The sequence below is a fragment of the Siphateles boraxobius genome, unplaced genomic scaffold, assembly GCF_051911475.1.
Source record: "Siphateles boraxobius isolate OS27281-9 unplaced genomic scaffold, OSU_SipBor_1 6, whole genome shotgun sequence".
Lineage (NCBI taxonomy): Eukaryota > Metazoa > Chordata > Actinopteri > Cypriniformes > Leuciscidae > Siphateles > Siphateles boraxobius.
The window spans coordinates 34,753,839-34,767,449 of NW_027509186.1; the positions used below are offsets into that span (position 1 = coordinate 34,753,839).

Below are 13,611 nucleotides of genomic sequence, written 5' to 3' on the forward strand. Positions count from 1 at the left end.
AGCGATGCACAAGCAAAACTCAGCATTCTGCACCGGCGCAGCGGGGCAGATAGTACTGAATTCTAGACCGACAGCAGCTTGGCCTGTAAGGCGAGAACCTCTAGGTTATAAAACCTCATAAATGTAGACGGCGAGGCCCAGCCTGCCGCCATACAGATATCCTGCAAGGAAATCCCGCTAGACCATGCCCACGACGAGGCCACGCCTCTCGTGGAGTGCACTCTGACACCCAAAGGACACTGCAGGCCCTTAGAAGTGTAAGCCAGCGCTATGGCATCGACTATCCATCTGGATAGGCTCTGTATTGATGCGGCCAGTCCCTTGGAGCGTCCGCCGAACAAAACAAAGAGCTGTTCGGTCTGTCTGAAGACAGACTAGCGGGATACATGAGCTCTCAGTGCCCTGACAGGGCAAAGGAGACTCGCATCCTCCTCCTCATCATGAAGCGGGAGGGCGCACAGGGAAATAACCTGGGCCCTGAACAGTGTGTTGAGGGATTTGGGCACGTACCCGTGCCTTGGTTTGAGTATGACTATGACTTATTAGGCCCAAACTCCATACATGACGCGCTTACTGAGAGCGCTTGTAAGTCCCCTATGCGCTTCACTGAAGCGAGAGCCATAAGAAACACCGTTTTGAAAGACAGATGTTTCATGTCTGACAAATGGATTGGCTCGAATGGAGCACCTTTCATGGCTTCCCAAACCGTAGAAAGGTCCCTCACAAGGACTGAGGGGGATCTCGGAGGATTCAGCCTCCGAGCTCCCCTGAGGAATCGCACGACCAGGTCGTTTTTCCCCAGTGACTGGCCAGATGTCGGTTTTGCAAACGCCGCTATGGCCGCCACGTATACTTTGAGCGTGGATGGGGTTCTATCCTTATCCAGCAGCTCCTGAAGGAAGGAAAGCACTTCCGCAACCCCGCAGTCTACGGGTGAAAAGCCCTGAGCTTGACACCAGGCAGAGAACACCGACCATTTCGAGGAATAGAGGAATAGAGCCATCTAGTAGACGGGGCTCTAGCCTGCGTGATCGTGTTTAACACTCCCTCCGGGAGATTAGTGGGTACCCGTTGATGGCCCATGCATGTAGGAACCATAAATCCGGGCGAGGATGCCAAATCGAGCCCTTTGCCTGAGAGAGGAGGTCTCTCCTCACCGGTATAGGCCACGGGGCAGTGCTGGTCAGCCGCATAAGGACTGGGAACCAAGTCTGGTTCGTCCAGAGCGGAGCCACGAGCAGCACTGGGCATCTGTTTTCCCTGATCCGTTCCAACACTTGAGGCAGGAGCGAGACGGGGGGAAAAGCATAGAGGGGGCAGCGGGGCCATATGTGGGCCAGCGCATCCCTGCTCTTGGAGGAAAAGTTCGGACAGTGAGTGTTTTTTTGGGACGCGAACAGGTCCACCTGCGCTCAGCCGAATGTCTCCCACAGCAGTTGGATCGTCTGCGGGTGTAGCGACCATTCTCCTGCTGGGACATTGTTTCTGGACAGTCTGTCTGGTCCCAGATTCAGGTGACCAGGCACATGCGCTGCTCTCAGTGAAAGCAGGTTGTGCAGAGCCCAGACCAGGAGACGTTCCGTCAGTCTGTAAAGGTTTCGGGACCTGAAGGCGCCCTGGCGATTTATGTATGCCACCACTGACATGTTGTCCGACCGGACCAAGACATGGTGGCCTTTTATCTGGGGACAAAAGCGCTGTAGCGCGTTGTCGACTGCCAGCATCTGTAGACAGTTTATGTGTAGAAGCCTTTCCCGTTCTGACCACTGGCCAAAGAACGGCCTGCCCTCGAGCAGCGCTCCCCATCCCGAGGTGGAGGCGTCCGTGGACACCACCTTCACACTCGAGGGAGTCCCCAGACTCACGCCTGACTGATACCAGTCGGCTATTTTCCAAGGTTCCAGAGCCGAAACGCATTGAGTGCCGCGCCGCGCGCTGAATGTCCAGTCCTCGCTCCGGCGACAGACGTGCTGTCATAGACAGCGAGTCCAGCACTGTTCCCAGAAAAGAAATTTTCTGGCTGGGAAACAGCGAACTCTTCGCCCAATTGATGTGAGACCCAGATTCTCGAGATGCTCGAGTAATGTGGTTCTGTGTTCTATGAGCTCTGAGTGCGATCGAGCTAGAATCAGCCAATCATCCAAGTAGTTCAAAACTCGCATGCCCTGAAGTTTCAGGGTTGCGAGAGCCGCGTCGATGCACTTCGTAAATATACGGAGCGCTAGGGACAGGCCGAACGGTAGGACTGTGTATTGATATGCCTGGCCCTCGAAGGCTAATCTCAAAAATCGCCTGTGACGTGACGCTATTTGTATTTGGAAATAGGCGTCTTTCAGATCTATTGACATAAACCAGTATTCCTGGCGAACTTGCGCGAGGATTTTCCTGGCTATCAGCATCCTGAACTGGCGCTTCGCAAGCACTCTGTTCAGCTGTCGCAGATCTAGAATGGGTCTGAGACCCCCGTCTTTTTTCGGTACCAGAAAATATCTGCTGTATAGCCCCCCTTCGCTCTGAGCCTGAGAGAAAGGTCATATGGCCCCTTTGCTCAGTAGTTTCGCAAATGATATACTTCGTTGTTTACCATGGTTTCGACACGCGCCGTGTAACGGCAGGGACGTCGAGCGAACTGTAGCGAATAGCCTCTTTTTATTGTGTTCAACACCCATTCTGATACCCGGGAAGCTTTGCCCACGCATCTGCGTGAATAGCTAGAGGTAGAATGAAATCTGGGCTCTGGCCACGGCATAGCGGCGGCCGCAGAGCTTCTGTGTGCTGAGACATAAACACTGTGTTTACAGCGTGCGAGGCGGGGGGCGCGCCGATCATGGCGGGCAGCCTGGTTGCGCTCAGTTTCTCTATAACAGATTGTGAAGAGAGAGCGAGCGGGACAAACCCCGTGGGGTTGAGCGTGTTTGTGAGGGAATGTGGGCACGGGACAGTGGGCACACTCACTGCACTGAGAACACCGTCGGCTTGTGCTGACTGAATGTTTGCTGGTTTAGTTTTTACAGAAACCGTGGGACACGCATCTTGTAGTGTTTTTGGGCACCGTGACGTGGGCACATTCACTACATTTTTTGCACAATCGACATAAGTCGACATGAGTTTATTTTTATTTGGCGGCGCTGAGAAGCGGCGGCGGCCGGTGGTGCAGGCTGCGGTTGGGAGCTCCGGGCAGACGGCTGTTTCGAGCGACCTGCTGCGGAACTAGAGCGCTTCGGGAGGAGGTGCTTCATCGCCTATGATGTCTTTTGAACCTCTTGGTATCTGTCCGCGAAATCCTTGACGGCAGATCCGAAGAGGCCAGCTGACAAAATGGGCGCGTCGAGAAACACAGCGCGCTCTGAATCCGACATCTCAGACAGCGTCAACCAAAGGTGTCTCTCAGCCACGGTGAGAGAGGCCATGTTCCGCCCCATCGCCTGTGCAGCAGATTTCGCAGCGCGTAGAGCCAGGTCTGTAGCGCTCCTTAAATCCACGACGCTGATCGATTCCACGCCTTCCTCGTCCATTTTACGGAGAAGGGCGGCCTGGAAGATTTGCAAGATGGCCATTGTGTGCAGCGCTGACACAGCTTGTCCGGCGGCGGTGTAAGCGCGACCATGCATGGCTGACGTCGCTCGGCAGGCTTTGGATAGAAGCACTGTCTGAGCTCGCCGTCCAGCGGAGGACGCCGGAAAGCGTAGCAGGTACGGCAACTGAAGGCGGCGAGTTGAAGGCCAGCGGCTTCAGGCTCGAAGGCTCGTCCCGCAGAAGGCTTTCTGTCAACGGCGCTGCTTCTCACTCCGGATCCAGTGATGCAGTAGTGCTTCGCTGAAGAGATGAAAAAATCAGTTTGTATCAGCCTGTCGAGTGTGTTTATAGGCCAAGGCCACGCCTATTCTGGCGGGACGTGACGAAATGGGCACGAAGCGCCCCCATTGGGTATCCCGTCAAGCAGTCTCTCGATAGGCTGCTGCTGTTGCCGCAGGGCAGCTAATAGGCGCGCGAGCCGTCTTCTCTATATCTGCATGCTGCCGTACAGCGTTTTACATTCATTCATAATTTTTGGCTTCAATATCTCGTGGAAAAGAGGTTTTCCCCGTAGCGTAAGATATTACGCAGTACGAGAGATACTCTCGTAAGAGAACCACCTCATGCCAGCGTAAAAAGCGGGAGTTCATTGGGTGTATTTTCAATTCGCAATTTCAATTTGTGCAATTTGAAGGGTACTGGAAACGCGGCTATTGTTGTGTGATGCTTACAGCAACCGGTGTAAAGTCCCATTCACAACAATAGTGATAACTATAAAGATAACTATATCTAACTATATTAGTGTCCACACCAGCGGACTATAACGCTTATTCTAAGCACACTGCAGTTTTGTCGTCTGCCACTTTAAATGCTTAAGCTCTAAAAAGCAGGATAGATTCTGATTGGCTGTAAGTTTTTTTATCGTTCATCAGCTAGAAAAATTACTCTGAAAAAGCAATAAAATTGCATAAAATTAAGTTAATTTATGTCAATATAAATTGATTGAACAGTATTCTTAGAAAGGCCTTTGTGACAAGTACCAGGTTTAGATGTGCAGAAGTTTCCATTTCAAAACAGATCTCCGATGGGTTTTTTTTTGGACGTTAATCAAAGCTCATTTCTTTCTCTCTCTTCCTTCTCTTAGTGAATAAGCACAAGCCGTGGATCGAAACATCATACCATGGCACCATCACAGAAAACACAGATGTGGTTCTGTTGGATCCTCCTTTAGTGGCTCTGGACAAAGATGCACCAGTTCCATACGCAGGTAAGAAAGCAAGAAATTAGAGCTTTATAGGCTACTGGATTTGTAGTACAGCGCTGCACACACATCTTTCCTGAGGCCGTCTCAGTCTTTGTGTGTGTGTGTGTGTGCCATCTGTTCTTTCTGATTATTAGATGCGTTATGGTTTTCCAGATCCCCGCTGTTTGCCAGATCGCACTGCCAGTGTATCAGATACTCCAACCAAACTGTACTTCTCTGATACACTTAAACTAAGTCACTGCCTGAGGACACGCACGACACACACACACATACACACACACACACACACGTTGGGTTTCCATGTTTTATGGGGACTTTTCATAGACATAATGATTTTTATACTGTACAAACTGTATATTCTATCCCCCTACACTACTCCTACCCCTAAACCTACTCATAACAGCCAACATTTTCAAAAAACAACACTTAGTATGATTTATTAACTGTTCCTCCTGGGGACCATTTTTGATAAATTTAAAAGGGAACTCATTTCAGTTTAATGCTGCACAACTCTGCAGTTTCAGACTTGAATCAATATAAACTATGAATTATAAAGCATCACAAAGCATTTGAATAAGATTCAGGTGGAATTAATTGTAAAATAACAATTACAGCTCTTATTCTTTCGTTTTTTTTCTTCTCCGATTATTAGCCACTGGTGGATTTCATTTTCTTTCCATAAAATACTATCAAATTTAAAAGTCTCTTCACTTTCTTATTCCTCCTAAATAAATGAGTTCTATGGGGAGTGTTAGTGGAGGTTTTACTGGCAGAATTCTGTTCAGACATCTGCTGGTGAAAGAGACCGGATCCCTTAGAAAGACAGTGAGATCCCTGATACCCGACACACACACACACACACACACACACACACACACACACACACACACACACGCACGCACGCACGCACGCACGCACGCACGCACGCACGCACGCACGCACGCACGCACGCACGCACGCACGCACACACACACACACACACACACGTTGAGTTTCCATGTTTTAAGGCGACTGAATAGACGTAATTATTTTTATACTGTACATTTTCAAAAAAATACAAAATAAAATCATTTGGTATGATTTATTAGCTGTTTCCTCAGGGGTGCCAAAAAATGTCCCCTTAAGGTGAAAATTGACTGGTATTACTATCTTTGTGGGGACATCCCATGACTCTCCATAATGCAGGGTTTAACAGGAACACACACATACACACACAAATTTCTTGAATTTCTTGCGATATACATATATGCACCCTTTCCCTTAAAATGTAATCAAAATGCATCCATGAACTTTATATATGTACAAATAATCTATATATTAAATATCACTCTTGGTACATTTCAATATTAAAGAAAAAAAAATAGGTGTAAAATATCACCCAACACTGCATACAATTTTGTAGACATATGACCCCCACAGCCTGACTGAAATGTTAAAAGATACATGTACTATTGATTTTAATGACGCAAGGATCAATTTTGTCTCTAAGAACATCCCACCCAGACACTGCTTCACTGTGCTTCTGTGAAAGCATCATGGTAATCTTTGGATTAGGTTTTCAGAACATTGCTAGACTCCAAAATAATAATAATTAAAAAAACACATACATATTTCTCCAATGAAGTGATATCTATCCATCAGTGGAGGCAGAACTGATATTGAAGCTCTGATGCTTGTTTATGTTGTCTTAAAATGCCTGACTTGTCGGCACCTGTTTCTTTCATGTGATTTACTGCCACATGTGACCTTTTCTCAAACATCAATGACTGTATTCTGACAATAAAATTAATTAACCAGGGTACACAACACATTCTCAAAAATAGAGAGAAAGAGTTTAATATCCCTCAGATTAAGCCACCAAAAATGGCAAAATAATAATTATTTTACAGGGGAAAATATTTATACAATATATTATCATTATCAGATTTAATGTAATTTAAGTTCAAATGACTTAAACATCTAAGTTTTGGATGGATGGATGGATGGATGGATGGATGGATGGATGGATGGATGGATGGATGGATGGATGGATGGATGGATGGATGGATGGATGGATGGATGGATGGATGGATGGATGGATGGATGGATGGATGGATGGATGGATGGATGGATGGATGGATGGATGGATGGATGGATGGATGGATGGATGGATGGATGGATGGATGGATGGATTTTACTCGAATTCACTGACTTATCTTCCGGATATGATGTCAATAGGCTTTTGCTTGGAAATGTCTTGTCGTTATAGGTCTAGCTGTATGATATATCAAAAACAGAGGAATGTGCCTTACCGCTATACATGTCATTCATTTCCATCTAGCATTCTTTTTGTTTTTGCTCTTTTGATGGTTTTCAGCTTCCTCTTTCTGCAAATTATATAGTTGTATGGTGTATAGGGATATGACCCAGCACCCCAAATACTATCAAAACACTCCAGCACAGCCTCCATTCTTCGCAAAAGATGGATAAAAAGGCACACAGGAAACAAAAACCTTGAAAAAATTAAATACGACCCTTCTAAATCACAGAGATGCCGATTCGCACGGGACTAATATTATCACAGGACCTCTGTGTTCGGCGAAATATGGTAGGTCATTTGCGGGGGAATTTTTACTTTAAGGGATTAAGATCTCAGACAAACTCCGCAATTATTACAAATGACTAGAGGTCACCAGGTAATACTTATCCCGTGCGAATAGGGCTTTAACTTAACAACTTTAAACTTATTAGTAAATAGATTAACTACATGAAGTTTAAAGTTGTAAAGTTTATAGCATTTTGAACTGGACCATGAAAATATTATCCATGCATGATAAAGCAAACGACTGATTGAGTTTGGTATTTAGTTGACACTTAACATGTCTTTGATATGATGTTACAGGTAATGCACCAATAAAATGCAATTACGTACATATATAGTTTGATTAATGGTTTTCCGGCAAACACCAATGAAGTGTAATTAATTAAGAGGGTGTAATTTACGCTGAATCAAGAGCGAGTTTGTTAAGAGGGTAATCGTTTGCAGGTTACAAAACAACATTCTGAATAATTGATGGGTGTAAAGCTCCAGTGATCTGAACAGAGCGTGGTTACAGATTTACACAGAGCTGTGTGGATGGAAATAGCCAGAGGTTATTAAGGTCAAAGGTTACTGTGAATGCTAGATGAAATGCAAGACTCATGATGTAGTTGCTAAGCAATGCTTTGATATGTTTTGATCTTAAACACTTTGAAAAGCTTTACCTTAAAGTACAGAGTAAATACTAAAAGATATTGTGATTGACAATAAGGCAAATGTACAGTATGTTATGGTTATAATGGAGGATAAATCCAGCTTTATTCTGACTAGATGGATTTTAGGTATTCCCTCTGAAATATCACATAACCGCTTTAAAAAACTAGTTTCTTAAATTAACATTTAAGTGGCAAATGTGTGTAAAAAAGGCCATTGCTGATTAAAAACAAAATGTAAGGAAAAACAGCTGAAGTACAGTAAGTAAATAAAAAAACTGTTAGAAATAAGCTATAAAAGTGAACTGAAGGGTGTAAGTGCTAGAATCGAAAGAAAGAGTGAGTGAAAGAGGGAAGGACAGAAAGCGTGCTCATGGTGTCACTTCAGTAATGACAGTATTCAGTAATGTGTGTGTGGTGAAGGGTCACTCCGAGTGCAGTCGTATACGACTCCCACAAGGCCTATACGACGCTCCGTCTCTTAAAGGGACAGTAACAGAGAGTATAAATTATAGCTGTTGTGTGGCTCTTCAGCCTACAGACGGCTGTAAACATTGATTAAACGCATGGCGGTAAATGAGAGACAGTATAGTATACACACTCCATAGTGTTCAATGTCTGCGTAACATCATGCATTCATTCAGTATTCTGTTTTTGTAGGCATCTACAGTGTTCACTAAGACTGCATTTATCAAGGATACAGTAAAAATAGTAATATTGTGAAATATTAATGCAATTTAGAATAACTGTTCCCTATTTGAACATTTTTTAAAAATGTAATTTATTGTGATCAAAGCTGAATTTTCAACATCATTACTCCAGTCTTCAGTGTCTCATGATCCGTCAGAAATCATTCTAATATGATGATTTGCCTCTCAAGAAACATTTTATCATTATCAATGTTGAAAACAGTTGTGCTGCTTCATATTTTCTATAGACCATGTGACTTTTTTTCAGGATTCCTTGATGAATAGAAAGATAAAAAAACAGAATTTATTTCTTGAGTAATTGAACGCGTAAAAAAAAAATATATAAATTTCTTTCAGGAAAAAAAAAATATCTTACTGACCCCAAAGTTTTGAAAAGAAGTACAGGTAATGAGAGACTCTGAGAATGAAGAATATCCTGATGGAAATTCATTGGTAGAAAAGGTGAGTGAAGAAACAGATTGTCTGAGGAAGATATATGAGTTAGAATTCTTTTGTTCAAAGGTTTTCTCTCTCTCTTTGAGCTTTGTGTTCAGCTGACAGCTTATTGGAAATACTGGAGAGCATGTCAATCACACACACACACACACACACACAAACACAAACACACACACACACACACACACACACACACACACACACACACACACACACACACACACACACACACACACACACACACACACACACACACACACACACACACCTGTGTCCTTTTAGTGGTCCTACCTTCAATTCATGTGCTCAATACTGATTTTTCATTCCTCTATATATAACCTACGCTGTCATGGTCATCTCTATATCCATATTTATGTGTATAATCAGAGCATATTTAACCCTGGCAGAGCATGAATATATATCACAGATGTGGAATATCGAGGGGTCTGTTTACATCCAAACTACACACAAGCTGCATCCTCTATAGGTTTGTGTGTGAACTGTACAGCTCTCTGAAAAACTTCATTCATATCTCATATACCTTCACGGTCCCTTTCTTTTCTCATAATAAAATAATTTCAACTCAAATCAATATTTCAAGTCCATTTACTTATTTATTTGGCAAGATAATGTCCAGTTTCCCTTCTTTATTGCAAAATAAACCCCCTCAGCATGATACAAGACTGGTCAAGTCACCCTATCTGGGTTTATTTTGCAATAATTTGCAATAAATGACTCGTACTTAACATTCATCTCAGGTGATACAATCACAAGTGGTCAGCCGAGACAGACTGCTGTTTATGATTAGTATTAATGCATCTCCTCTGACAGCTTATGATTGGATTTTGTGAAAACATCCCTCACTTACATTTACATTTCTGCAGTTAGCAGATGCTTTTATCATAGGCAACTCACACAATAGAGAAGCATAAGCAATTTGTCACTGAAAGGGCCGTTCACACATGCATTAAAAACATCAAGATGGAACGAAACAGAATGAAACAAAATTCACATTTATAAAAACATGTAGACCAAAAATTTAAAAAAAGTGCAGGCTAAATGCAAGAGCATGCCCTCTTACTTCATCAGTGCATCACTACATTTTGAATGCAGCTGAAATAACACACAAAATACCCACACATTCTTAAAGTAATTTTTTTCATGTGCATGAATGCACTATTATTCATTTTTAGTCTTTTGTACTCGCACATGCACAAAGATAGACAGTGAAAGATTTTGAAATATTATTCAACAAAGGGATTGCTGCTTTTTGCCGCATCTCACTCGCACTTTCTCTCTCTGTTGTTTTGTATATGAGGTGAATGTGGGATTATTCTGAAGATGAAAGAGAGGAGAGATAGGAGAATACTCTTATCGGTGTCGGACAGCAGCGCTGTTTTACTCAAACACACACACACACACACACACACACACACACACACACACACACACACACACACACACACACACACACACACACACACACACACACACACACACACACACACACACACACACACACACACACATAAAAAGTAAGGGTGTAAAAACTCGCCTGCACAATTCTAGGGTGTTGTGGGTGGCTGTGATCATCTTGATGTCAATTTTCTGTGGTCTTTCGGGGGTTGCTAAGGTGTTGCCAGGGTATTGTAGGTGGTTTCTTACTAGCCAAAGTCAAATGACATCACCATGGGGACTCAGTGATGATGTCAGCTTGACTAACATTATAAGTGGACTTGTTTGATGTTTAATAAATCTCTTCTGCTCACCAAGGTAGCATTTATTCAATCAAAAATAGCTGTTTTACAGCAGAATTAGATTTTTTTACTATTATTAAGCTGTTTATTTTGAAGTCTATTTTGTATTAAGCGCTTTAGAATTAAAGTTGTCTTTCTGACTTGGATGTATGCATATTCAGTGTATATGTATACACACACTATAAACAGAAATGCAAGGGGGTACAAATAATTTCTTCTTTTTTAAAACACTGATGTTTATGTATGTGTTTTCACACATGTCATTGGGTGTAGGTCATCAGTAAATTATTGTGGTATTTAAATGCCAGTGTTTCCCAAATGAAACAAAAGAGCTGTTAGATTTAAGTGATTTGTCTAATGTAGAAAGCTGTTAGGTTTTTGCAAAAAGTTTGTTTTATAATAGCAAACTGAGTTTAAAATACGTTATGTGCTTGTAGTTTTGCAGATGTCGTCTAAAGATAAGGAATATGAGTGAATGGTTTCACTGTGTGAGCCTGTGTGAGTTCCACTTTTAGTATCTAAAAAACCTGTAATATTTCACAGTATTACTGTATTTTCATCAAATAAACACAGCCTCTGTGAGCAGAAGAGACTTGCACGTCCTGATTTTGAAGAGTTAGACACGTTCATGGGTCAACACATTTTGTTGATCCTGGAACAACATTCCTGTCTAAAAATGTAGCCCTATTCATATCCTTACCCCTAAACCTAACCTTACCCACAAATTATCCCTAAAATCAGAGGGGAACGACACTGATATAGAAGCACCAAACCCTGTCTGGAAGCCTACACTTCACAAGAACTGTAAACTTGTACCTCAAATCTGATTGGAATGTTGTTCCAGGATTAACAGAGATGTTGATGCTCTAGGAACATGAAATAAGGCTCTGCTTACTTACTATACTGACATTTTAAGGGTAGAAAAACAATAAAAAGCTGCAAACGTTAAGAATTTGCCCCCTTTAGATCTTCTCTAAAGCTATCACTGGAAAGCATTTGTGGCATAAAAAAGAGCAACAATCCAGAGATTACAGAAAGAGACGCTGATGAAATGAAAGTCCTCATCTGTTTCTTGTCTCTGTGTGTGTAGGTGAAATCTGTGGCTTTCACGTGCAGGGTCTCAGCTCTCCGTTCGTGGCCGTGGTCCTGAACAGCACGTCAGGAGAGGGCCAGCTACGGGCACGAGGACCGGTGGACTGCGAGAGCCACCGAGACTTCACCTTCATCATTCAAGCTCATGACTGTGGCACGGGGCCGGAGGGACGTGGGGAGAAGAGATCACACAAGTCAGTGTGTGTTTAAAGAAATGCATGTTCTCCAACTCAGTGTGATTCATATTTGCGAGAGAATGTTTTTTTAAAGGAACACTGTGAAATATTTCTCAAATGATTCATCAGTGCTTGACTCACCTCTCTCTGTTACTCACAGTTCTTTTTTTGAAGGTTTTTATTTTTTATTCTTTTAGAGGTTCCCTGTTCCTGCTAATGGGTAGTTGAAACTTTTTAAATATATACTTATACGCAACCATTCAAAAGTTTGGGTTTGGCTCATCGAGGCTGCATTTATTCAACAATACAGTAAAAACAGTAATGTTGTGAAATATTATTATCATTTGAAAGATCTGTTTTCTGTGTTAATATATTTAAAATGTATATTTTGTTCCTGAATTTAAAGCTGAATTTTCAGCATCATTACTCCAGTCTTTAGTGTCACATGATCCTTCAGAAATCATTCTAATATGATGATTTGCTGCTCAATAAACATTTCTGATTATTATCAATGTTTAGAACAGTTGTGCAGCGTCATATATTTAAACTGACACATTTATTTTAGGATTCTTTGATTAATAGAATGTTCAGAAGAACAGCATTTATTTATTAATAGAGATCTTTTGTAATTTATTTAAAATTTACTGAATCCTTGCTGAATAAAATTATTACCTCCTTTAAAAATAAATCCAAACTTTTATACAGTAGTATATCTATATGATTGATAAGGGGCAACAAAGAAAAAATATTTTATTAAATATAACATTTATGAATTCACATCTAATAAGCCTACTGACCTTTACTGGCAGTCAGTCAATAAACTTAGTGTTCAAAACCAATAATATTCAATAAAGAAACATGGGCCACATTTAATGTAGTAATCGGGCATCTATGTTTTCCTCCAAAGTCGCGAATTTAACTTGCGGAAATTTGGAATATTGCATAAAACATTTGAGCATAAAGCACGGTTTCCATCTCATGTGTTCAAGAGGACAAAAATTGGCACAAAATATCTGTAATAAAATGGAAGTTGCAGAAGAAACTGTGGCTCTTTTTTCCTCCATCATGAATGACTTGTGTCTCAGAGCGCGCAGATGAAACACAATAAACGCTGTCATGTTATCTGGCGTTCGGATGCTGGTGTTTGGGAACGCAATCATGTGAGACGCTTCTGGGAGAGAATTAAACCGAATCATTCTCCAGAATGATCAAGCCAACATCTGAGATTCTGTGTGTGCACGATCACATCCATTTTTTGTTGCACATCAAGGGATTTATTTGGTAAATGTGTTTCCATCGTAGTGTATGCGTCTTTTTATCGGTTAAAAAAAAATTTCCGCTTCAATTGAGCGCATACGTTTTTTCAAGCGCATTTTAGAATTTATGCGCATCTTGGTGCTTCCATCCAATTATTTATTGGATGTCTTTTT

The 13,611-nt window shown here is 42.2% G+C and overlaps 1 protein-coding gene across 1 annotated transcript in view; it reads left to right on the forward strand.

The window, feature by feature from the left end:
* Positions 1-13,611, forward strand: part of clstn2b (calsyntenin 2b) — a 75,341-nt gene that overhangs the window by 12,394 nt on the left and 49,336 nt on the right. The window contains exons 2-3 of the mRNA XM_077206990.1: positions 4,661-4,783; positions 12,004-12,199. Of these exons, the coding sequence (XP_077063105.1) occupies positions 4,661-4,783; positions 12,004-12,199 (319 nt within the window). The remainder of the gene's footprint in view (positions 1-4,660; positions 4,784-12,003; positions 12,200-13,611) is intronic.